The sequence below is a fragment of the Leuciscus leuciscus genome (genome assembly GCF_965113295.1).
Source record: "Leuciscus leuciscus genome assembly, chromosome: 20".
NCBI lineage: Eukaryota > Metazoa > Chordata > Actinopteri > Cypriniformes > Leuciscidae > Leuciscus > Leuciscus leuciscus.
Genome location: NC_138744.1, coordinates 34,914,763 through 34,941,314, shown reverse-complemented (window position 1 = coordinate 34,941,314; position 26,552 = coordinate 34,914,763). Strand labels below are relative to the sequence as shown.

Sequence of the window (26,552 nt, the reverse complement as noted above, 5' to 3'; positions counted from 1 at the left end):
GCATCAAATAGACATTAAAAAAAAGTAATATTTTATTTCATTCAACTGCCTTTTTCTTTTTCTTCAGAAGCTGCCTCTGAATTGGTATTTAGATATATTTACAGAGCAAAACAGTTTGGTTCCCAACATTATTCAAAATATCTTCTTTAAATGTTCCACAGAAGAAAGAAAGTCATGTTTGAAACGACATGAGGGTGAGTAAATGTAAATAAAAATAATTTTTTTGGCAAACTATCCCCAAAATAGGATTTATTTTTTATTTCTAAGAAATTATACTCCAAATAAGAAACTAAAACTGTCAGAAGGTTGTGGTAAATGTCTAAATGAGTAGGTAATGGAGTCATTATTCATTCATCCAATTTGTTCTAAACAGCTGATTAATTCAGGAATCAAGTAAATGGCTCTCTTAATGACTGATTAGCTCAAAATGCATAATCATCCAGAAACGAAACACCGCTGTGTGTTGCTCGGAGATGCACAACAGTTCTGCCCTGGCTTTAGGCATATAACTGCATTCTATAGAGTTGTTGCCCTGCATCATGTTTGTCACCAATCAACTATATGAAATGCAAGATGACTTGCATAGGTCTGGGGCGGGCGAGTTAAATAATTTTAACGCGTTATTTTTCCAGAACTAATTAATTAAATGAACACATTAAATTGACAACACGAGTTTATATATAACTATATGTGTTAAATAAAATGTATATTTATAATAAATAAAAATAATTGTATTTATTTAAAATAAATGACTGAAACAAAATAAAAGTAAAACTAAAAAAGTAAATAAACATTAAAATAAAATAAAACTAGGGTGAATTTAGCTTGAAATGGCACAATGCAATGTATCATCACTTAAAACCATTATTTGTCAGTTTAAAAACTCTCAGAAAAATTATATTTACAGAAATCTATTTAAAATCAGTTTTTAATACTGAAAAAAACTAAAAAACAACTCACCAATTTTCAGTACTGTGAGAAAGTATGTTTACCTGCAAACAATTCATGTCCACAGTCAGATCCGTGAGGCCCTTACTGGCCATGTACGAGGATGAATAGAGACCCTGACTTGGCCGTCCAAACAAGTCCTCCTTTCTGGCATTGGGCTGTGAGATGAAGAGGAAAAACAGCAGTGTTAAACTCAACCATCTGCACCTCTAATAGAAGAAGTGAAATGCAGGTACAGGGCATCACTGACCTGCAGGAGATGTGGCTGGTCAGCCAGAGGAATGGCCTCAGCGAGAGGTACTTCAAAAGGATTAGGAGGGATGCATCCTAGGAAGGTCATGGAGTCAGAGCGGCGGAAAAACGGATGGTGCTGTCCGGTCTCAGCGGGTACTGGCTCCTCATCCTTATCCTGCAGGGTGGAGCCTGTGCAGTCAAGAGTAACAAAGAGGTTTGATTTGACAGCAGGAAACCAGCGCAGAATTTAATTAACATGTCAACAGCTTTAACACATTTTCATGCTGAACTCACTCTGATTGGTGTCCTCATCATTCTCGTGTTCAGAGTCCTCGTTGTCCAGGCCGAGTTCAAGCAGTTCACGATTCCTGAAGTCGGATGAAAGAAGCATTTAGAAATCTCACAACAGCAGCTCACACTAAGGCTGGGCATCTCCAATACTGATGGCTTGGAATCATAAAATTAAAATCAACATCAACTAGTGGGTGTGCTAACATTAAAAAAAAAAAATTACATAAAATGTTTTTCAGATAAATAGTCAGTTTCACTAGTCGAAAATCACAACCCATAGTTAACCCTTTTAAACCAGTTCAAAGCAGCAACAACAAAAAGAAAAGATGGCTTTAAAGGGGTGGTATAATGCTCTTTTTACAAAATGTAAAATAAGTCTTTGATGTCCCCAGAGTGTGTATGTGAAGTTTTAGCTCAAAATACCCCACAGATATTTTTATATAGCATGTTAAAGTTGTCCATTTTTGATGGTGAGCATAAACGCACCGTTTTGTGTCTGTTCCTTTAAATGCAAATGAGCTGCTGCTCCCCGCACAGGGGGCGGAGCTACAACAGCTTGCACTCACACAGACATGCACTGAAAATCTCAAAAACGTTTAGCCTTTTATGTTCACACCGGATTCAGACAATGATGGAGAGACTCAAGAAGAAGTGACAACATTTCTGAACGGTTAGTTGATGAATTTATGCAGCTTATGTATAGTTGTCTTCGAGTCATTAATTAGCATATTCTGTCTTGATAATCTATAAATCGTGTTCCGGGGGCGGGGTTTATGTAAATTTTAGGGTTGGTGATGTCACTAACCCGGGAGGAATGTTGTGTAGTCTCTACCAGCCGTTTGTTGTAGTCATTAAAAAGTGATTTCTTTAAAAGCAATTATCTCCCTTTGCTTTGAGCGTTGTAGCTTTGCAGATGTTGTTTATGCTCAAACAGCAACATTACACACTAACTAAAGTTAAAAAAGTGAAATAATAAACCACCCCTTTAAGCTATAATCATCCAAATTAAATATAACTGCTAAAATGATAATATGGATAGTTTACCTCTTCCTGTCAATCTGAGTGGTGTCGAGTGTCGTCTGGAGATTCATGGCTTTAATCCAGTAGATGAGGGCCTGGAAGACGTAGGCCACGTGTTTGAGCGAACACACGTCCAGCACAGGCAGAACGTCTGAATGCTCGTCATTATGGGAACGCATCAGAGACAGGGCGTAGTTCAGGAAGTCTCCTCGTGCCGACATCATCCCCTGACGAGCAGTCAAAAGTGTTGCGGCGCGCCTGTAGCACAAAGTATGAAATTATTAGATGACAATAGAGTGCTGCAGGGATTACATAGTTTTGCAGACCAAAACCCAGAAACGACTTACGGTTCCATCAACCTGAAGACAATGTGTTGTTTGATAAATGCCTGAAATAAGGTCTGTGATGAACACAATCTCAAGATATATTCATGTTTTATTCTAAAACATAAAATACATCAGAAACAACCCCTTTGTGTTTTTTTAAAACCTTTTAGGTGTTGAAAAAGGAGGGGTGAAAACAAGTGGCTAAATGGGCTACAGACGTTTTTGGGAACATTAAACGTCATAAAGTTGAACAGGTAAGCTCATCTACTCTGACCAAGTTGCTTTTAAAGCTTCGTTGTGTTTAAAAATCATGCTCTTGCAAACTATTCAGACTAAAACTGAGATTTTAAAAGACTGAAAGAGTCAGAAGCTTAGTGAAGATGTTGAAGTCATGTGACTAATGCAGTTTATTTACAGCCTACGTTTAGCTTTTTACTTCTGCTGATTGTATTTAGGCTTCAAAATTCATAAAAGTGGTGTTCTTTTGTGAAAATGACGATGATGATGATGATGAACATGAACATTTATTATTCATACATGTTTTGTTCATCACAGAGCTTATAATCTTCAAAATGGAAAAATCCTACTGGGCTTTTGACGAGCGAACCACAGAAAATAGATGTGTGAATTTTCACTTCATGCTGACTTGACAGAAATAATTAAATTGCAATAGCTCAAGGGTCTTACCTTCGACCTTCAAGAGTTCGGAGACTGGCCTCCTCTCGTGCAGTCATGCGCTCCCTTCGGCCTGTGTGTTGTGAAGCATGCAGCGGGTGGCTGGGGTGACCAGGATCCCCGGCTGATGACAGAGCTGAGCCGTACCGCAGCTGCGCTTCAGTGGAATCCATGATCGACACCATCCAGTTCCAGGTGGGGATCAACTTATCCTCCACAAAGTTCTGAAAAACAAAGTTGTGTTATATTTTTCCTTTGTTGCAGTCCGAGTTTGCTCGGGTAAGGACCGAACGACTCACCTGCAGATTGACAGCGTCCTGATAGGTGAGTTTGACGGCAGCGGGGTACTGCGAGTAGACCAGGTGGTTGTATTTGGGTATGAGGCTCATGAGGTCTGAGATCTGCCGGATGACGATGCTGTAAGCTCGAGCCAGGCTACTGGCGGACGTCAGGTAACTGCTGGAGTTACTGGCCTCTAGGGCCGCGGCGGCGGCTGCTGCGCTGGTGCTGATGGCGCTGCTCCGTCGCAGGTTTGAAGGGTCAATGTAGATGAGGCCAGTGGAGCTCGCTGGAAGACACATTAGAAGTATTGTCAGTAACATTGAATTACTTACCATATTTTCTGGAAAACAAGGAGCTTTTTTTTATCATCTGAACATTGTGATATTCCAAAGCAACTTGAATAATGTAATTAAAGGGTCATGAATCCCTAAACTAAATTTCCTGAGATTTTAACATTGTTATGCGTGTTGAACATGATGAAAGACAATGTTTCCATCCATTAGTTTTAATTGTAGGAGAAAACTAGTTACTGTTTGCCTTTTTGGGGGTTTGAATTAGTCTTTGTGTCAACGTCACAGGACGTGCAACTTGTATGGTGCAACTTTATCTTGTTTATAATATTTGTGATAAACATACAAGGTCTCATTTGTTAACATTAGTTAATGCAAAAGATGTCATGCACTAACAATGAACAATTTATTTTTAAAGCATTTATTCATTTTTAGTAAAAAAAAAAAGTTTATTATTTGATCATTTAGTACATCAACTAATGTTAAGAAATAAATCTTTTGATTATAATAATGTATTAGTAAATATAAAAAATTTACATTAGTAATAATAAATGAACATTGCTAAGAATAATAAATGCTGTAGAACTATTGTTCATGGTTAGTTAAACTAATGCAGTTAATTAATGTTACCAAGTGAAACCTTATTGTTAAATGTCAGTAAACATTACATTTTATTTACCATTTTTTCATTATATGTAATAAAATTTGACTAGTCATCTGGGGGTTTTTTTCCTCTGAACAACGGTGGGAGATACTAACCAGCCGGTGCAGATGAGCTGGATGGGGCGCCGCCAGCAGAGCGCTGGCTGGGTGTAGTGCGAACCGCCCACTGCATGGACCGCGGCGCCTGGGCCGCACTGTTGGCGTGTGCTGAGCCCGTTGTCCTCTCCAGAGGCTCATCCAACAGGAAAGTCTCCTGATCCACATCGTCACTCTGACTGCTGCTGCTGTCCGAGTCACTGGAGTCATTCGACTGAGAGTCGTCCTCAGAGAAGAAAGCAGGAACGCTGCTAGCACCTTCAGGAAAAAGACAGAACATTTCTCAGTGTAGGAGGTTATGCTAAAGTCAGCATCACCGATATTATGAAATGCATGTAACTTTTTATCTAGCCCAATTTTTATTTACATTATGGTTTATAAGTGAAGGATTTATTTTCCACACCAGTCACATCAAACAGAATAATGCAATTGGTTTGAGTGGCCCATCTGGGCCTGACATAACATTTGCTCAACCAATAGCATGCATTTTGGGCGGGGCTATATGTTTGCTTGACTAACTGAAAAAGTGTTTGAAAAGTCATTTTTGCAATTCCATTTGATGACACTGGATGCATAGGCTAACTTGAGTACATAAAAATAAATAAAAAATAAATAAAAATAATAATAATAATAATGATAATGTACATTGTCCCTTTAAAAAAAATGCTAATGAGAGTGTGCTATGCCACTAACTAGTTGGTCTGTAATTTCTGCCTAAAGATACGCAAGGGCATCTGAAGTGATAGAACTGTTCAAAATAGAATGTTCAACTCCCTAACCTTAATTCTAAAGAGGCCACATGGAAAAATTCTAAACAAAATGCATTTATAGCATCATATTTGAAGCCATTATAGCCTACTGCACGCGCAGAAGGTTATGTGGAAGGTTAGTTGAAAGCAGAAAAAGAAGGGACCATTTTGAGGCATAATTGCATAAATTTGTCAAATTGAAGCACCTGCTTCAGATCCAGCGGTGGCGGCAGTCACAACGCTTCTGCGCCCACTTGCGTTGTCCTGGTTGCTATGGTTACTCTCACTGTCACTCTCAGTCTCAGCAGCAGCCAACAAATCCAGCTCCATGTCACTGCCTGCAAGAAAAAGATTGTGACTTCAGCCTCATTTACAGAAGAAATTGTTGGCTTCTAGACAAAGACAACAAGCAGCGCCAGTGTTTCTAACACATGTGTTTGTTATTTATATTTATCTATATAAGCAGAGCAACATGTAGGGCTGGGGGAAATATTATCCTGATTTTTTTTCTTTCCCATATTCGATATCAGTATTAACTACAAAACTCTGATTGGTCTATTACGACTTTGAGGTCATTTATAATATCCGTTGGAAACAGCGACACTGTATAATGACGCTTATCCGAGAATTTGTAGATTCAATTCAATTAAATATTTCAACTCAATATTTTGTGCAAATAGCCATGTAATAAGCAGGATGATGTACATCCATCTGTCCACATTGCTGTCGTAGCAAAATAAACCTTGTTACAATATTAATTTTATACTATTGGGAAAGGAAAAGCATTCCACGTGTTTGTTAGACCTCAAAAATGAATATAAACAGTTTTCTGTGTTCTGTTCACAATCTTTTAATTTAGGGCCCCATGAAATCATGAATAGTATTTTTCCCAAATTCTGTGCGTTACTTTTTTTCTGGATTCAGCGTTTTATGATGAACAACTTTTATACGGTATGAATTACAACATCTCTGTGATTTGTGTTTACCATCTTCATCATGCTCATCATGTTGTCCTTCGGCCTCTGCGTTCTCCTCCCCCTGCTCCTCCTGGTCATCATGGTGATCCTCCTCACCTGCAACTCCCTCCACCACCTCGACCTGAACAGGTGAACAGCCAGGTAGCATTTAGAGAACAAGCTTAAAGTCACCATGAAATTCTTATTTTGTTATGGAATATTGCAGTATTTATTATGAATGATTTATCAGTGCACTTCCTTCTTAAAAATTCATGTGCCTCATAATCTTTAATCAAAATAACTTCCCCTCCCTCTTGCAGTGACATTTGTTCTCTAATGGCGGGTTTATATGGGCAAGGGCGGGGCAATCTGTCACTCACATGAGACTGACCAATAGCAAACCACAACCATCCAATCAATTCCCCATGGATAAAATCAAGTCCCGCCCTACATTTGTTCTTGATCCAGACAGTTTTACTTGGATATACATCACAATAGGGAAAAAAGATGATTGCAAAATCGGTTTCAAGCTGACTAAGGCAAACAAACAAACAAATCAACCAACATATTGGCCAGGGTAATAAAATGGCCAATGACAGTTGTGCTAAATGCAAGTGTAGGGCACCGCACCTCTTCTACATCAGCAGAAACAATATCATCCTGCTCCTCGTCACGTCCGCGGGCCGTCTGGGACTGGCTGCTGCGGCGGGGCTGAGGGTTCCTGATGATGTATGAGGAGGCTGACTGACTGGAGCTGAGTAGCACAAGATAACATCAGCATTAACGACAACTTGATAAAGATCCATTAGAATACTTTGCAAAAGCGTCAGTGTAAATTTAATGGAATAGTCCACCCACATTTTTAAATTCTGTCATCATTTACGCATGTCATTCCAAACCTGTATGCATTTCTTTCTTCTGCTGAAAACAAAAGCAGCTATTTTGAAGAATGTTGATAACCAAACAGTTTCAGCTCTCATTGACTTACATTGTATGGACAAACAACAAAATGGAAGTCAATGGGAACCAAAACAGTTTAGTTACCAACTAAAATATATATTTTGTGTTCCATAGAAGAACGTCATACAGGTTTGGAATGACATGTGCGAGTAAATTATGACAATTTTTATTTCACTGCAATAGCTTGAGTGTAAACCCACTGGAATAGTCCACCCAAAAAGTTAAAATTGTAGGGGGGCAAAAAATATAATTCAATGCAATACAATAATGATTGAGAGATGTACAAACAAACATTACTAAAAGCATGTAGTATCATATTTGATATTCAGATATTAAAATGATGTAGTATGGATAATCTTGGACTTTTTTTTATATATATATATATATATATATATATATATATATATATATATATAAATAAACAATACATACATGCATTTTTTCCTAGTTATGCCAAGCTTATTAGAAATATAAATTTTAATGACTGGAAACATCATGTAAAAATCATGTAAATGAGAAACCCCAAAGAAGATATAGCTCTAAAATTGGAGACTCATAGATTCAGTAAATGAAAACAATTTTTTTATAAGAAAAGAAAAGAAAAAAAAGACTAAAGCGTCACCCACCTGCTGGACTGATCCGGGGAGGGACGTGGTGGCAGCGGCTCCACAGAGAAGAGCTCCTCACTGCCCTGCACAGCATCAATGCTGGTACTGGCCAGAGTGAAGGGCGCTGTAGGGCGAGCGATACCCATGCGCACCGGCACAATCAGGGACTCCGCCACATTACAGAGCTCTTCCACTGCATACGGCAACAGCGCCTGGAAAACACGCCTGCACTTCCCGATGGGCTGAGGGATGAAGTTGCTGAAGGAAAGACACAGGAGAGAGAATGTGAACAGTGTGATTATTGTTTAGAAAGGCTATAGCATGAAAAAGGCAGATCTAACAAACCGATGGTTTATTCATTAACTGCATGAAGGCACTGAGCTGTATAATGTCTAATGCATAATCAAATGTTTATCTTTGGGTAAAATAAACGAATACTTGCCAAAACAAAATGAACCCTGTACAAAATACAGCAGGGCTCGACAATAAGGACTGCCTGGAGTAGTCTTTCACTTTTAATTTACACAAAATTATATAAAAATGGCCTCCTTGGCAAGTATCCATGTAAACATAGTCCGTTATGTCTTAAATGAATGTAAACAGCTGAGAAATAGAAGGCTTGTGTACCAGTATATTGGATCCGTTCAGTTCTTAAAGGGACAGAAGCCTAATATTCCAAAGCAAAGTTGAGATCATATTGATCATTTTGAGGCCTTAGAAATGTGTATCAAATATAATAATACAGTATATTTTATAGAAAAAAAACAAAACAAAAAACATGAAGCGTGAACGACTGACTTTAAAGATAAGGTCATCAGATAAAAAAAAATTTTTGTTACATAAAGCATTCGATTTCATCAGTGTGACTGACTACAGTACAAAGCAAAGTTCAGTAAATAAGTCATACTTTTTCTTCTTGGAGGACGCCATCTCCACACTGAGGATGACAAACACTCGGGCCACAGAGCGCAAGAACCTCCGTGTGACATTGATGGCCTCCTCCCTGCGGCCGGGGGTGTATTTATTCTGTAGCTCCTTCACCAGGGTCCCTAACAGAGTGTCAATAAACTGGGGAACAACAAAAACAACAAGAGAAGAAAGTTAGCACAACTCTCAATATGGCACAAGAAACATGCATCATCATGAAAATTCAGGCTAACAAACCTTTATGCATTAGATAAGGTTTTTGCACAATTTTTCCATGACCTTTCCACTACTCTAATAAATAATTAGGACCAGTTTGTGAAAACTCAAAAGGTATGATTTGATTTAAAAAAGAATCATGCAATCACTATGGCCTGATAAGATTTAAGGCACATTCACACCAAGAATGATAAGATAAATACAACAATAACAATATTAGAACGATATATTTCTGTTTGCAGCAGTTTTGTCGCCTGCCACTTTAAATGCTTGAACTCTTTCTAAAAAAGTGATTCCAACGGTATCGTTTCTCTGTGCCGTTATAGTTAATTGTGGTGTGGACTCTTGCTTTTCTTTTATATTTTGAACGATTTTTAGAACTATATCTTTTTCATTATTGTTATAGTTATCATCATTGATGTGAACTGGCCTTTGCTCTACATAATAGTAATATTAGCTGATGAAATACTTTAGTTTCATAATTGACAAACTTTACAACATTGACAGTTATTGAACTGATTCAACACTGAACTGACCTTGAGCTGAATAATGACACTATTGTCTTCTGCAGTTTCTCTACAGCAGAATGACTCATATTTGAGGAAGTTTAAGTAATTTATTGTTATTTTCTGTTTTTTACGGTGAAGCTGCTTTGAAAATCTAAATTTTAAAAAGCGCTATATATATAAAGGTGACTTGACTAGAGCAGAGCATAACTTCAAAAATATACAACAGAGACTTCTCCAGGTATGGAAAGAAGAACAGCTGTTTCTTCCACTCACAGTGATGTCTGGTGCACACTTGACAATGAGGCAGTGTGTGAAACAGTCCAGCCTGATGGTGCCACTCTGCTGGTTCAGGTACATCTGCTCCTCCGGTAAAAGGTGAGCGATTCTGCTGCTGGCGCTTAGCCTAGAATGATACAACAGCAGCAAAAAAAAAAAAAAAAAATTTCATGAAATCTGAATGGGCCCAATGAAATTTGCCTGCGGTGATAGTTCAAATGTTCTACTTACGGGTCTTTGTTTTCCTGAGAGCCAAACATTATCATGGACTTCAACGCATTCCAGTCCTGCAACACGCGCTCTAGAGCCAGCTGGGCAAAGCGTGGAGGCTCCAGGTCATGATCCGGCATATCAGAGTCTGAAAGACAGAGACGCATTAAAAAAAAAAACACAAAAGACAACAAATCCTTCTCAACGAATCGTGAATAACAAAACCAAAGACATGTTAAAAACTTGAAAAGTTGAGAAAGTATCTTGAGCATTTCTTTATTTTCATGCACAGTGGGAAAAGTTAAGAAATAATTCAAATTCTTGAAAATAATCTTAAAAATCATTGTAAATAATTTATTAAAGTTAGGATCAAATCTAGGTCTTAAATCCTCAAAGGCAAGACGTTTAATGAATTTAGTGGGTTGTTTCTAATTAATTGTGTAATTTAGCATTACAACATGACAGTACATATGCAGGAGTTGGACAATGAAACTGAAACGTCTGGTTTTAGAACACAATTTATTAGTATGGTGTAGGACGTTTTCTGAAAACATTTTTCTGACTCGCTCCTCCAAAACACCTCAAAAATATTTAGATCTGGTGAGTGTGCAGACCATGGGAGATGTTCAACTTCATCAAACCATTCTGTCACAAGTCTTGCTGTGTGTATTTGTGCATTATCATGCTGATACACGGCACATGGTCCTCCAGAATGGTTCGGTAGTCCTTGGCAGTGACACGTCTATCAAGCACAGTAGGGAATGCCATGATATTGCAGCTCAAACCATCACTGATCCACCGTCGTGAAGTCTGGGTGTTCAGTCTCTTTGGGGCTTCTCCACACCGTAACTCACACAGATATGGGAAATACAATACATGTTTCACATTGTCCACAGCCCAAGATTTGCACTGTTGGCACCAATGAAACCAACATTTGGCATTGGCACGAATGACCAAAGGTTTGGCTGTAGCAGCCCGACCATGAACTCTGGAGCTCCTGTCAAAGCTTTGGTGGAAACAGGAGAGTCGAGGTGCATTTAATTCTGCAGTGAGTTGGGCAGCTGTGGTTTTATGTTTTTTGGTCCAGTACCTGGACATCCCTGTCAGAAGCTTCCTCTTGCGTCGACAGTTACTCCTGTTGGATGTTGTTCGTCCTCTGTGGTTTAATGAGAACATTACCCTGGATACCAGAGCTCTCGATACGCAACAAAGACTTCCTGTCCTGGTCACAGATGAGCCAGCAAAACGCACGCCAACAAATGGAGATTGGCCACCAGGCCGCACACATATAGATGTGAGTGAAACCTCCAACAAAACATTGACCAGTGTTTCAGTTTGTCCAACCCCTGTACATATTTACTCTGAAGTGACACCTGTGATCTATAAATGTAAAAAATTATTGGTCATGTTTACGTGTGAATGCTGACTTCAAAATTCAGTACTAACTCAATTGGGGACCTTACTTTTAATTTGATAACTATGACAATTGTCTGCAACATTCAGCACAAATGAGACGCTCATACATAGGACACGATCACTCCAGAAGCGCGCACACAGACAAAAGAATGCAAAAAGTGCAAAAATTAACGGATCGCTCCATCTTGAGACAGGCTCTTTTAAAAGTGAAATTAATGGTGCATTTAAAAATACGACGCTGAGAGCTAAACACCCATCAAGTCAGTCATGACAAAAATAGTGTGCGTGCTTATGATTGCATTAATCTGCAGGCAGCCCAAAAATATGACCTTTGAAGTGTTTTTCCATTGAGTTGATCATTGTCATTGTCTTAGAATAAAAAAATAAAAAAATGCACTTAAGATTAGCCTCAAAGGTTTGTAAGAATGTTCCTTAATCTAAACTATATGATGTAAACTATATTATCACCCAGCTCTAATCTGCTAAATGTGACTTTAAGGAATGAAGATGTTAACACATTATAAACATTAACATCATGATTTCCTGTAAAGCTGCTTTGAAACAATGTGTATTGTGAAAAGTACCATATAAGGGCCTGTTTACACCTAGTTCCTTCATGGATTTCTTTGATCGGACAACAGGGCTCTACAGTGCGCCCATTTCACTCGCACATGCGAGTAAATATTTCGGCGTGCGAACGTGAAAAAATATTTCGGCGCTGCAACAGCTGCAAATACATCATCATGAGGAGGGGCAGAGTAGGACACTATATTACCGGGAGATCAGTTATTTAGGCCTAAATCTTCAGTAGCTAGCAGAGCATATGAGCGGAGTGGAGCGGTGAGAATCTCCGCTCATCGCTCACGGAACTGTTCACCCCTCCGCTCCCCCGCTCAAAGCTACATCAGGCCGCTCCGCTCATTATCGCTCAGCGCTCAACGCAGTTTGCTTCGCGCTCCACTCAAATCGCCCCCCGCTCGCTCCAAAAAAGGAAAAAAATCGACATGTATATCACTTGTAGCGGTCCCCAACCTTTTTTGCGTCACGGACCGGTTTAATATCAGACAATATTTTCACGGACCGGCCAAGGTGTGGCGGATAAATACAACAAAATAAAATGATACGAACGGCATAAAAAAATGGGGTATTTTTTTTAAATAGCCTATAATAATAAACGTGAATCCAATATGTGTAGGCCATACTAGCAACTTTATTAGCAGCGTTCTCTAACATCGCGCCTAAAGACAACTGAGAAAGTCTGAACACAAACAAAATGCCCCCAAAAGAAAAAAATCTCCATGTTTTCGGTGCTGATGCGTTCATGTAACATGTAGGCCTAAGGGTGGCACTGCCAATAACGCACCTAAAAGCTGTCACAACGAACCGGCAAAATTAATGATTATGAAAACGTAAAATATAGCAGGAGACATTTTAATTGTTTACTAATAAACCATTTATTTTTTTTGTCTGTGTCGGCTGGAAAGATGCTGACTCGCGATCTTCGCAGTATTGAACGCCCCAGAGAGAAATGCACATTTAATACGGATTACATAAGAGAGCAATCTGTTTTCTTTAGTTTTTAATTGTTCTGTTTAAAAGTAGACATTTCAAGCTTTATATATATGTCTCAGGTCTGTCAGGCAAGTAGGCTATACGCTGAGTTTCGGTTCATTTATGAGACAAACTCCAGGTTCACCCGCCGGCGCCTTCGTGTCGTGATTATCTATTTTCTAATATATTTACTTATTTATTAAATCCAGACAATTGGTTGATGAAACACTGATCAAAATTAAGATACAATTAATAAAAAACGAAATTAAATTTAAAGACAGGCTTTGTGCTTTCTGTTTGAGGTCTCAGTGAAAGTTTTAAAGCAGTCTTTTAGTGCCGCTGTCAGAGCGCTCACGTCCGTAACGGAGAACTGTCCCATCTGTAACATTGTTTTTTTGTGAAATAAATTTCTAAATAAATGCGAATTATAGTCCAGTGCGACTTAGGCTATGCTTATATATGTTTTTTCTTCTTCATGGCGCATTTTTTGACTGATGCGTGGCGTGAGCGGAGCGGGAAATAGGGCGACGCTCCGTCCTTTTGAAATTGCCGCTCTGCGCTCTGTCCAAGATCCGCCCGCTCGCGCTCCCCGCTCGCTCCCATGCTCTATAATGATAAACTTATACAACAAAAATGACTGTGCCCCCAAATATTTGTCTGTGCTCCTAAATTTTTTTATTTAGGCGCACCAGTGCTCCTTGTTCAAAAAGTAAGTGTAGAGCCCTGGACAACCATCCGATCGTGAAAAGACCAGGTGTAAATGCCCTGCGAAACGCTTTCGAGACGGATTTAAATTCAATCACTCAAACCACTTCAGGAGTTGGTTTGCGACACATTCCAAATGTGTAAATGCATCTGGTTGTTGAAAACCACATGTAAGTTTTTCTCCTCCAAAAATGTAAAAAAAAAAATTAAACGAGTGAGCGTGTTATAGGCTATATGACGTTATAGCCTGATTTGACAGAGCTACTGAAACGCGCACAGGCGCAGATGAGTATCTGAGTATCTCTTCAGCAAGCCGACATGCAAACTCGCAGACGCTCAACACACAATCATCTTTATCAAAGTAGTGAGACTAAATTATATCTTACCAGTGCTGATGACACCCTTTCTCCTATTGCGGTCTTTGATCTTGAAATTAGCTGATGATAAATAAAATGCAGCTCATATCTGTTGCTTTTCGTTGACGTGAACTCCGTTAAATTTGCATATGGTGTGGGAATTGAAAACCGGATTTATATCAGTTTTGCGGAGACACATTTATGTGGCCAAGTGTAAATGGAACCGTTTTAACAAATCAGAGAGCTATCCGATCAGTAAAAACACATGAAGTGACCAGGTGTGTAAACAGGCCCTAAATAAATTTAACTTGACGACTTTAAGAAGACTTTTGTCAATCCAGTCCCAGGTCACTTCCCTACTCAAAGACACACCTTCAGCGCTGGCAGCCTTCCGGTTCCTGTCCTCTCGGATGCGAGGTGGTCGATACTGGCAGTGTTCTACACTTTGCCTTGCAACGGTCTGCACCAGAAACAGCAAGATGTGCTCCCCCCTATCAGACACAAACAGAGAGGAAGAAAGAGTTCATGACACAGAATGTAGGTTGGATGTTGCCCCGATGATCCTATAAAACGGTTTGGCAACAGAAAGTTGGACTAAAAAAGGTCTTTTCCTTTTTAAACAGCATATAGTGCAATATTTCCTAGTGAACATACCTGCTGTTGGGAGTGGTGACCAGATTAGTGGTGGTCAGCAGTCTGTAGAGCAGATCCAAACGAGCTGCTTTCTGGCCCGCGATAAGAGTCTTGCATTTACACTTCTCCCAGCAGTCACAGTATGCAGTGGGAGATGTTCTCTTCAGTCTGGAGAAGAAACAAGGAGCATGCATTACTGTTTTAAAGCCTAGCGAACTATGTTGCTGCCGTCGCATCAGTATTTTGAGTGCCGAGAAAAGTACTATATAAATGTAACAAATTAGTATTACTATTATTATTATTATACATTTTAGATGACAATAACACTGGTTTCAATGCATTCAAGAATTTCCTACTTCCAGAAGGATGCATGTGGTGAAAATTAAAGTGTAAATTTTGCACTCACTTGCAATCATGACCCTTGTGGCAAACCCTGGCGCATTCAGTGCAGCAGCAGAGTGACTCCAGCAGGCCACAAGTTCTGCACTCAAAGATGTCCTGCAAACAGACAAGTTAATGTTAATCACAATGTTAAATCACACAGTGCCACTCTATAAGCCATTTAGATCAGTGCTTCTCAACTGTTTTTTAAGTGTAAAAAAAACACATTTGAAAATATCTTTAAAAAATTTAGCTAAAAAAAATACATAAAAACCATGCATTCATATATTTATGAATACCATACACTTTGAAAGAACTTTGAAAATACATTTTAAACATTTCTTAAATTTCAATGGTTGAGTTTAAGCAGACAGTAATTCATAACTCATCATGGTAAACACAAACCATGTATATCCTTTCTGCAAATGAACCTGTATTTTAACGTCATCACAACCCACTAGCTGAGAACCACTGATTTAGATTAATTACACTGGTGGATTAGAATATCTTTGCTTTGCTCATTGACCCTTTTCACATTTCCATGGTTCTCAGCAGCAGTCATATAAAACTACAACAAATAAAAAATGTGTAGTCCCATTTGCTCCAATATCAACAGAAAAATACATGACAGCATTTTCACGACTTCCCAAAATAAATTGATTACATTGGTCAGAAGAGAGAACGGTGTGAAATTAGTTGAATTCGTTTTTTGTAATTTACTGCTAAGCTGCTATAAACACAAGTATAGCATTATAAATGTATATGATGATTTTTTTTATTTTTTTTATGAAATTCTTTGCTATATTTCCGATGTTGATAACTCAATCACAGTCTGTGTAAAGGGTCCATTGAAGGCTGTGGCATTGATACCTGGTTGATGTGTTCTGCTCCGGTCCAGGTGAAGCTGCAGGTGTCGTTACAGCACAGGACGTAGAGGGGAGAGTCATCTGGATTGGTGCCTGAAGGACAGATCATCTCCATGAACACAGACGCTGCATCCTCTTTCTCTCCAAGACCCGGTTCACCTGCACAAGAACACGATCCTAAAGGTCTCTGAATGCTTTGAAACACGCATCTAATTTAGTTGAACTGCATCGATGTACTTACCTTTGGCTATTTTTTGTGCTGCTTCTAAAACAGTAATGGCTGCTGGGTAAGCTCTCCCACTCACCGCCAACATGAATGGAGTCATTCCACGAGCATCCCTACCAAACAACAGAAATACAAACACTCAAAGAGAGCTAAAAGGAGATTGGCTATGATTTAGAGCTGCGGCAGGGCCACGTACTTGGCAGAGAGCAGCTCTCTTAAGTGAGGTCGCAGGACGACGCTGTCACACATTAGCTTCAGTATCAGGTGAGCGTTGGCCTTACGGTCTTTAGACTCCACTACTGATGGTTCAGATGAAGGTCCTTCAGAAGACACAAGAGAGATTAAAACCTTGCTAAAAAAAAGCTTTAAATGATGTCACAGAGCAGTGGTTCTCGACTGGAGGGATCTTGACCCAAAAACGGGTTGCAGGTCTATTCTGAATCTCAGTATCAGGGTTAATATTGTTACCTAAAACCATAAAAACCATTTGGTTACTTGAAATAAAATATACATTAACTGAAATTATATACATACATACATGCATAAAAATAAAAAATAAATAATTTAAAACAAAAATTATAATATTAATGATACTAAAATAAACGCCAGATCACAACAATAACAATTAACGATAAAGATGGTTTTAAAATCTAAATGTAAAAAAAAATATTCACAGTTCACATCACAACTATATATATCGTTGGAATCACTTTCGGAATGATTTTATCCAGCTATTGAAAGATGAAAAACTTTAACAGCCAATCAGAACCCATCCTGCTTTAAAAGCCTCAAGCATTCAAAGTGGCAGACGACAAACGCACTCATAAGCAGATCCATTACTGTGGATGCTAATATAGTTATAATTATCTCTCTTGGTGTGAACGGCCCTTAACACGGTCTAATTGGGTCACCACTTGTCCAAAATCTGGGTCCTGGAGCAAAACAGCTGAGAACCACTGCCGTAGAGAGTCCTTTGGGTGGCCGGTTCACGTACCTGGGATGGTGGAAGTGCTGGGTCCCTGGTTGGTGCCTGTGGAAGCAGTGGTAAGGGAGCCCACTGCAGGGGCCAAGATGAAATCAATGTCACCGTCTAGCGGAGAAAATGGTTTTGTAAGACATCAGGCTATAGCGTGCATGCAATATATCTGTTACGGCCCAAGAACAGCCGAACTCACCAGGATCCATTGGTGGAGGGTCTGGTACCCAGCTGGGAGGCGCAATAGGGGGTGAAACCGGGTCTTGGTGGTCGCTGGAGGAAGGGCCAGATTCGTGGCGGCCCAAACCTGCAGCGCGGAGGGAGCGCCTCATCATCTCTCTCAAACGCAAGCTACAGAAACGAGAATAAAATCAAAAGTGAAATGACTGTACGTTATCGACAACCAAATATAAAAACTCGAACGGTATAGCATTGCAAGCGCGATGCTAAGCTCATGGGTTCGATTCCTTGTGAATACATGAACTGATTAAAATGTATACCTTGACAGGGTTTCTGCAGTTTAAAAAAAATTAAGGCACAAATAAAATTAAGACTGTATATCCATAAAGAGCAAACCAATTCAATCTCAAAATAATATCTCAAGATTATTTTATTTAATTGAACAGGTTGCAACACAACTAAGTTTAAAAAAAAATACTCAAATGTTTTATTCAATATACATATGTATTGAAATTGATTTATGCCTAAAATAGACCAATACATACAAACTAGAGGTCTATCGATATTTGATTTTGCTGTTAGGATAATAATGCATTTAAAAGGAAGGCAATAATAAGATTGTCAACTGCTCAAATCTATATACTAAATATGTTAAATGTTTTTTTTTGTCTTTCTTTCCTGTGACAGGGCAACTCAGACACAAGCTATGAGTGTTTACATTAAATTAAATGCCAGGTATAGTTTACTGTGTAACCTAAATACCAATAATATCAGGAAGAAGAAGAAAAGACAGTGCGGGAACTTTTAATTATAAAAGAGCTCAAAATACACTGGGACTCTTATTTTGAAAAGTCTATGCCTTACTACTTCCAGAAAGAGATGAGAGAGATACAATATGCACTCTTACAACCATCTACAACATATTACAAAATGAACACCATAATTCATCAACAGTATCAATAAGCATTTGCTCTGCTTAAATGTGCAGTTTTCATTAACGGCAACTTCTCTGAGACCCCGAGCCAGTTCAACGTGCAACAGCGCTGCATTTTTACTTGAATATGCTGTCCTCACATTTATTTAATTCAATCCCAGTCTTTTGAAGATTAATAATCACATTAGGACATATTGTGATTCCTGTTTTACAAATTTAAGAGCTCTTAAAATGATAATTAAGACTTTTGTTATACCATTTAAGATATGATTTATGGCCCTAAATTTTTTTTTTTTTTAAGGACCCATTGAAACCCTTCTTGAATGCAACGCTAAAAAGCATCTATGGTTAAAAGTGTCTGCCAAAATGCACAAATGTAAATATAATATAATTAAGTAATATAGATAATGTGTAACAACTGTAATTTATGCATTTCCGTGTGGTTCGGCTCTAATATAAATTTTCACCAAAAATCTTTTGGAGGTTTTTTTTTTTTAATGCTCCTCTGGTGAAATGCTTTTCTGTATCCCAGTGAATCTGAATACTGACCCTCGGCTGCTGGATGACCCTGTGCGGTTCCCGGAGCTGTTGCTGGACACCACTGAAATGGCATTGGCAATGGCCTCGACCGCAGAGAGCCTCTCAGCGAACGTGTTCCTTTCAGACCGCTCTGCTTCTGAAACACATCGTACAGCAATGTAGTCATCTCAGGCTGGGTTTCATAACCATCTAACATCAGCTGTGCTCCAAAACCTAATGTGCTGCCTCGCTCGTCATCTCAGAAAACAACTACAAATTGTCTATAAAGCTCCACGTTATAGTGATTGTCATCAATTAAAATAAATAAGTGTTTTATTAACTTAATAAAAAAAGTAACTTACCGTATTTTCCGCACTATAAGGCGCACTTAAAAGCCTTTCTTTTTTTCAAAAAACGACAGTGCGCCTTATAATCCGGAGCGCCTTATATATGGATCTGGCGCCTTATATTAATGTCTGTAAAACAACCGCTGACTTAAACCTTTTGTTTATACTTTCGCCTGGCACCGGAGCGCGAGCCTCCGCTGACTGCGCGCGCACCTCCCCAAACAGACGAGGCATTTATACTTGATGCAACTGTTTTGTTTTAGACTGAACACCAGACCATACAACTGATTTAGACGCGCAAACTGGGTGCCGGTGTGATGAGATGTACTAATATCCCAATATCACAATGACGTCATTTTGCCGCGCGCGCGCCTCCGCATCCGAAGATGCACGACTTTGAGCCGAATCTGCCCGAGCAGACGGATATTAGTTTTTTATTACCTTCGCGCTCATGCGGACGCGTCGAGTATAAACAAGGTTTTACAGCTCAGCCACTTGTTTTTTTCATATTTTTTTGCAAGTGGTAGATCTTGGTTTACATTTGGACTTTGGATGTGATCTTAGGCTTGAAAAGGTTGGTGACCACTGCATAACGCAAACCCAGTCAAACGTTTGACTGCAGTATCTTCTATTCTATGCGCCTTATAATCCGGTGCGCCCTATATATGAAAACAGTTCTAAAATAGGCCATTAATTGAAGGTGCGCCTTATAATCCGGTGCGCCTTATAGTGCGGAAAATACGGTAATAAAAATTGTTAAACTAGAAGAAAAAAAAACATTTACTTGAAATAATATCGACATTAATTGAAATAAAATGCTTATTTTATTTCAGTTTGTTACTGTGACAACATTTCAAATTTATTGAAAGTTGAAGTAAAAAATAAAATAAAACTGAAATTAATCAACTATATAGACATTTAAAACAGTAAAAAACGACGACAAAACATTTCTACAATAGTTTTGTTTAAAATAGAGATGATGATTTCTAAAACAACTAAAACAACAAAAACATGTAATTTACTAAATGTTCTAACAAAATGTTATTTTCTACATCAATTTTCTACAGCGTGTAGAATTTGGAAAAAAAACGAATCATTTGAATGAATGATTCAATGACTCATTCACAAAGACTTCACTTGATTCATTACTGGATGAATTGCCTCAAATGATTTATTCAATAAATGAATAAATGTCTCTCTTTCATCACCTACCGGTGCAACAATGTAATAAATCCATCTTTATTTGAAGAGTCAAGTTACTTTCAAACGGTGATTTACTCTATTTTGGTCGCTACCGTATCCCAGAACTTCTGTGATAATTTGAATTACTGTAACAGAAATAATGATCCTGTGTGGTTGTTTGAAGCCGTTTCATATCTGTGGGTCAGTGGCAGAGTGAATCGTTATCATTAAGGAATAAGATATCGTATCGAGACTGCTATCTTTTAATGAGTAATAATGTATATAGTATATATATTATACTAAAATAACGCTATAAAAATGCAAGCTTACCTTCCTCCTCCTTGGTTTCCTTGTTGCTGACGGGGAAGCAGACGGAGACGCAGGCGTGGAGGACGTTGCGGTTGCCGTCACAGCGGTGGCTCAGCAGAACATCCAGAGCGTGTGGGTTCTGCTCCAGTAGCATTGCTTGCTCCAGACTGATCAGGTATTGCCTGCACGCCTCGTAATCACAGCGCAGCACGTGCTGCATCAGCGTCTGCTTCTAAAACGCAAAAAGCAAACAATATATTAACCGGAAATCAGGACTTAACTCACATTCAGTCATAAAAAAATATATATCTTAAATATCTTTAGTTTTTATTAGGGGCTTAATATGATTATTAAACTTCAAAAGGCGATGATTTAATGCAATTAATATGAGCACTACACATTTTAAAGTTGTAAAAGTGATTTTTTAAGAACAGTGGAAGTAGTAAATTTCAAAACATTTCAAAATAACAGTCTTGGTGTATTTTGGGATTGCTCATAATTTAAAGCTACACCGTGTAGGATTTTCCCCCATCTAGCGAGAAATTGTATATGACTACCAACTGAATATTACTTTCTAGCCCCTCCCATTCCGAGGGTGTTTTAACTCCTACGGTGGCCGTATTATTTCAAATCTGCCGGCAGTGGCGAGTAATCTCCCCCTCGCATTCGTCATGGTGCCACTGAGTGTAAAAACGCGAAGGGCGAAGCTTGAATTTCCAGGTATGTCCCTCTTAGGCTAATGTATTTTCAAGATGGAGGCGCAACATGGCTGCCGCCAATCGAGCGACTCGCTCATATGTATTCTAAATGGCAGATTCTACGCTTACGAGAATACTTGATTAGTTGGTAGAAGTAATTACACATTAATGAGCACATATCATTTTGAAAGAACAAAGTGTTTTTTGCTAAGAATCAACTTTAAAAATTACACAGTGTAGCTTTAAAGTCCTCCGTTATGCAGAACTCAAAACTGAGTTAGGTTACTCAACTGTATCTGGCATTTAATTTAATGTTTAAAATGTATATAATTCCATAATTCAATATATACAGTGTTAAAAAAACGTATTCGTTTTGCTTGTAAATTTCTCCTTAATAAAGGAGAACCAATTATTTGATACATTTTAAATGCACCCCTGAAGTTCTTTGTGCACTCCTAAAAGTTTCTAAATAATGTTTCAATTTTTCTAAATAACTAATGTCTATTCTTTAACAGGCTGGTGTAGTATACCTCCACAGCCATGATGATGATGGCTGCCTTCTTTTTGATTGTGGAGTTAGTGGGAAGGTTGGCAAGCGAGTGAACTCCCATGCCTAGACTGGCAATAGGAGGCAAGTCTAGCCAATCAGGGTCACGTATTCCACCCATGCAGTCTTTAGCCATGGGATAAATGGTGCCGTTACCATCCCTCAAAATGATGGGACTCTCCTGAGGATATGCAAACATGAGAAAGTTAAAACGGGCAAGGAGAAATGGAAAGTCTCCTCAGGTGTATGAAACATATCTCACCTGGCCAGCAGTAAAGATGGCCACATTACGCTCACTCTGGCCGAGAAAGGCCAGGTTACTGGTAGGGAAGTGATTCTCCTGCTCCGCTTTTCCGGTGGCCAAGTCAAAGACACAGTACCGTACCCAGCTGCCGGTTTTCAACACAGCATGAACTCCTGCAGGACACAAGACATCAGAGCCGTCAATGACAGGGCAAATTCACAACAAAATGAAGTCTGATGAATCTGAAAACAGTAGTCACCTTTGGAGTCAACATTCACAGCTAAAATTTCTGCTTTTTCTGGGATACAAAGTTTTTTAAGTGTGCGCTGAAAACAGTCTGGAACTTTTGGTGTTCCACCAGTTTTAACAACCTGTTCAGAAGGGGAACAAAAGTCTCTCAGTTAAAAATTCAGACATGTTTGTTTTCAAGTTTTCATATTTCAATATCTATACAGACCAAAGGTTTTCAAACTGGGGTCCAGGCACTTAAAATATATTTGTGATCTATATCATTTTAATATAATATATTTAAATACATACAAACATATTACACATGCGTAACGCAATGAATTCTTTATCGTTCACAAATATAACCATTTCATTCTGCTTTCTAAAGACTAGTAAGAAATCATGATTTTTATTGTATCTATTTTAAACTATTGACAATTTAACATTAAGAAAAAATAAATTACATTAACAATTAAGTTTTGTGGGGAAAAAAAAGTATTAATCTCACATACGCTGTCAACTAAATATATTCCATGTAATATTTTAATTATTTACTTCAGTACAATGATAGTATAAAAGTATATTTAAATATCTCAAACAGTATATTTTTTATATAAAATAATCTACAAAACATACAAATGCCTTCATATTTTAGGAATTTGGTGGCTCGCATAGAAATATTTAGGGTTCCTTGACATTCAAAATCTGATATATCCAAATTTAACATTTGCAACAATTAAAAATGACAATTCACAGCCTGAGACGGTTTTAACAACAATAATTTAGGCCTAAAATTGTCAATTTATCCATCAAAATGCCATTTTGAATTATCCACCAATGCTTTTTGAGATTCTGCAAATGGCAGTGCACTTTTACAGCTGCAAGTGTGCGTTTACCTGTAGCTCATCTATTCTGAGCAGTCGACAGTCTTGCAGCAGTGAGGAGGGGTCAGAGTCAGTGGGAGCTGCGCTCTGGCTGCTCACGCTGCTCGACGTCCCTGGAAATTTCACAGCAACATATGCACCATCGACTTTTAGCACCTTGAGTTCAAAAGAGAGAACTGTTGCAAATGAGGTGTAATAGCAAAGCATCACACACAGAGCAGAGATAAAACAGACAGGAACATCAAGTGTAAAAACACAGTATGCTTATATAAATGTCATCTATTATATCTGGAAATTCTTATTACATGAAAAGGTTATGCATTGCAAAAATGAGGATAATAATTAAGCAGAGTGGAGAAATATAATTCGCTTGTAGTTATGGTCTCCACTGGATCAAGCTGGCCGACGTGTACGCCTGCACCCACCTTTCCCACGGGGACGTTTTTAACGTCCTCCACGAAAACGACCTCTCGTAGAGGCCACTGCTCCTCATTCACCTTCTCCTCTTCTTTTGGAGCCGGTGTTGAGCGTCTTCGCTCTGTAGCACAGCAGGTCATTGGTTAGCAAAGACAACACTGCAGCCGCATCTTAGTATCTTTTGGCATCTCACAAAAGATCAAACATGAATGTTTAAACGGCTCTAGTTAAAGCCAGCTGTAAGCTGAAACTCCATTACAGCAAGCCACCACTGGGTAAAAAAATAACTAATAGATATCGCAAAGCTTTCCCAGTGGATTGATAACATTAGGAATTGGAAAAAATATATATATTACAAGTTTTCTAAAATCCCATATTTAAATATGTAAATTACACATTATCCAATGAAATATGCAGTAATTTACATACATTTACTGAACAGAAATCAGAATAAAGCTTGGATTTGGTGAGGTTCAAAATTCCAGTTACATTTTGTTGACATATTCGAGTCAACGTTTTTAACAAGGGATTTCTGATATCACTTTTTAAATCACTCCAGAAAAAATAAATGTCACCATGTTTTTAGGAATAAAATGTATAAAACCAGGCGAATGATATATGAACAAACCCTGCAGTAAAAAAAAACTTGAGAGAACAGATAAGAATAAAACTGTAAAGTTTGGCGTATGTAAAGCTGCAGAAGTGGAGATTTCTGACTGAAGACGATGTAAAAGATACGTGCTGCAACTGAAATCTACAGGAGCAAAAAGAGTGCAATAAAATAAACACTTAATGTATTCTGCATGTTTTCTTTTCACTAGTCTGAATAAATATTACGAAAAGCCGAATTGTCCTTAAACTACTTATGCATTTAAAAAGAAAAATGTGAGGAAGGCCACGAGAGTAAAGCGAAACAAACACATGCACACAAACCAAATCAACAAAACTGCAGCACACGCCTAATTGGGAAGTTAACCATTTAATTTAAAACTGATTCTGGGCCATTACTATTCTCAAACCATGACTAGAACACTTATACTACAGAAAAAGTAGCAAAATGACAGTAGAAATGCACAGGGTAGTTTGGGCCCATATAAACCCTGTACAACAGCTTGTGGTTTTAGCGATTCAGTGTACATACTATAGGGCAGAGAAGCACTGCTAGCGATGGAGGAAGTGTCACTGCATGTGGACGCTGGTGAGGGCGGAGGGCCCATTTCCGTCTTCACCAGCTCTGGCTTACTTTCAGTCCTGACGACAAGAACAAGCACACTCATCAGCATCTTATTTTTAGCATAAATACCTCGGTGCATGTGTATGGCCGAAGAAAAACAGCCATCTTACTTGGTCTCCTGTGTCTTGGTGTTCTTCTCCATGTTTTTCAGGCTCTCGGGTGAGCGGAGCTGGAAGCGGCAGCTGTCGTTCATGTTCCACACGGACTCCAGCAGGACGCCCACTTTAGGGATCCCCGCGTTCACGGAGAAGGCCACGGCACCAGCGTGATATAGAGGGTTATTCCTCAGGCACACCTAAGTGAAGAAAGGGTGCAAATCGCAGCCTTTGCGGTTAAAACAATCTCGTTTTATCATACTGCGATATTATCGTAAATGCAATTAATCGTTCAGCCCTATCTCAGATGCAGGGTCTGTGCCAGCTTTGCAGTGTTAAGATACAATTTAACATTAGTAATAGCCTATAGTATTCTGATTGATTGATAGTTTGATTAAATAAATTCAAGTATTTAACAAAAGATGACTCAGATACATTTAATAAGGTAATTCTAAAAACTGAATTCTACAAATAAAGTACATTTATTTCTGACCTCCACCAAAGCATGATCCTCACCTGAGTTCCTACTGTGATGTTGGGTATAGAAGAGATGCCTGCACTAGACTTTGGCTTCTTGTTCTTGGCTCTGGCCTTTTCAAGCATCTTTTTTCGCTGACTAAAAGGCACAACACCCCTGGAGGAAAAAGAAATTCAGAATGTATTCACAGCTCAAACCAGGGCTACAACATAAATTGAAATAAGCCAAAAATCGCGACATGGTTTGTGTGATTATCAAATCTCGAAGGCTGCAATTTTAATTAAATAAATATATGCACTCGCATTCAAAGTGAAGTGTGTCACTGTTCATTCACACACGAGCAGCTCATTGTTCGCAGCCTCTCAAAGTGGCTCATTTCGCAGTAAACGCTACATACAAACTTCATCTCTGCATCTACTCTGAGTTTGAGTCACTTTAACGTGCATTTGGGAACATGTGCCAACCACCTACCCAAACTTGTAATGAGAAGCAATGTTTGAAAATAAAAAAATTAAGACATCCATAAATAAATATTACAGTTGTAATGTAAAAAAATAGATATTTATATTAAACTGTAACAAATATATTTATATTATTTTTCGTAAATACAAATTTTGTATTTTATAGAGAATTTTTTTTGAAATATTTGTATTTAGAAATAATTATCCAGCCCCCAGGCGTGTCCACAACATCGAATCTGGCCCCCTTTTAAAAAAAAAAATGTTTGGACACCCCTGCTGTAAACTCACCACCAGTAAAGGCTGCTCTCCAGCTGAGCGCAGGTATACAGGGCACAGCAGTGCAGAGAGACAATGCGCTCTCCCTGCAGCTCTGGGAACGTTTGTGCTCCATGTTCTAGTTTAGCAGCAACAGTGCTCAGAGTTTCATCCACCCATGTCGCCACCTACAC

The 26,552-nt window shown here is 38.6% G+C and overlaps 1 protein-coding gene across 2 annotated transcripts in view; it reads right to left on the bottom strand.

Annotated features, from left to right (window-relative positions):
- ubr5 (ubiquitin protein ligase E3 component n-recognin 5) overlaps positions 1 to 26,552 on the bottom strand; it is a 54,145-nt gene that overhangs the window by 10,591 nt on the left and 17,002 nt on the right. For both annotated transcript variants that reach the window (XM_082149214.1, XM_082149215.1), the window contains exons 12-44: positions 26,392 to 26,546; positions 25,681 to 25,798; positions 25,180 to 25,364; positions 24,977 to 25,086; positions 23,844 to 23,956; positions 23,431 to 23,574; positions 22,566 to 22,677; positions 22,325 to 22,479; positions 22,046 to 22,243; positions 20,839 to 21,049; positions 19,010 to 19,136; positions 17,546 to 17,697; positions 17,365 to 17,460; positions 16,567 to 16,690; positions 16,386 to 16,483; positions 16,149 to 16,303; positions 15,304 to 15,395; positions 14,919 to 15,065; positions 14,637 to 14,755; positions 10,258 to 10,384; positions 10,024 to 10,153; positions 9,006 to 9,166; positions 8,117 to 8,356; positions 7,161 to 7,284; positions 6,561 to 6,672; positions 5,781 to 5,912; positions 4,826 to 5,083; positions 3,794 to 4,062; positions 3,507 to 3,718; positions 2,518 to 2,751; positions 1,477 to 1,550; positions 1,199 to 1,371; positions 993 to 1,106 (exon numbers count right to left, since the gene is read on the bottom strand). In XM_082149214.1, the coding sequence (XP_082005340.1) occupies positions 993 to 1,106; positions 1,199 to 1,371; positions 1,477 to 1,550; positions 2,518 to 2,751; positions 3,507 to 3,718; positions 3,794 to 4,062; positions 4,826 to 5,083; positions 5,781 to 5,912; positions 6,561 to 6,672; positions 7,161 to 7,284; positions 8,117 to 8,356; positions 9,006 to 9,166; positions 10,024 to 10,153; positions 10,258 to 10,384; positions 14,637 to 14,755; positions 14,919 to 15,065; positions 15,304 to 15,395; positions 16,149 to 16,303; positions 16,386 to 16,483; positions 16,567 to 16,690; positions 17,365 to 17,460; positions 17,546 to 17,697; positions 19,010 to 19,136; positions 20,839 to 21,049; positions 22,046 to 22,243; positions 22,325 to 22,479; positions 22,566 to 22,677; positions 23,431 to 23,574; positions 23,844 to 23,956; positions 24,977 to 25,086; positions 25,180 to 25,364; positions 25,681 to 25,798; positions 26,392 to 26,546 (4,971 nt within the window). The remainder of the gene's footprint in view (positions 1 to 992; positions 1,107 to 1,198; positions 1,372 to 1,476; positions 1,551 to 2,517; positions 2,752 to 3,506; positions 3,719 to 3,793; positions 4,063 to 4,825; positions 5,084 to 5,780; positions 5,913 to 6,560; positions 6,673 to 7,160; positions 7,285 to 8,116; positions 8,357 to 9,005; positions 9,167 to 10,023; positions 10,154 to 10,257; positions 10,385 to 14,636; positions 14,756 to 14,918; positions 15,066 to 15,303; positions 15,396 to 16,148; positions 16,304 to 16,385; positions 16,484 to 16,566; positions 16,691 to 17,364; positions 17,461 to 17,545; positions 17,698 to 19,009; positions 19,137 to 20,838; positions 21,050 to 22,045; positions 22,244 to 22,324; positions 22,480 to 22,565; positions 22,678 to 23,430; positions 23,575 to 23,843; positions 23,957 to 24,976; positions 25,087 to 25,179; positions 25,365 to 25,680; positions 25,799 to 26,391; positions 26,547 to 26,552) is intronic.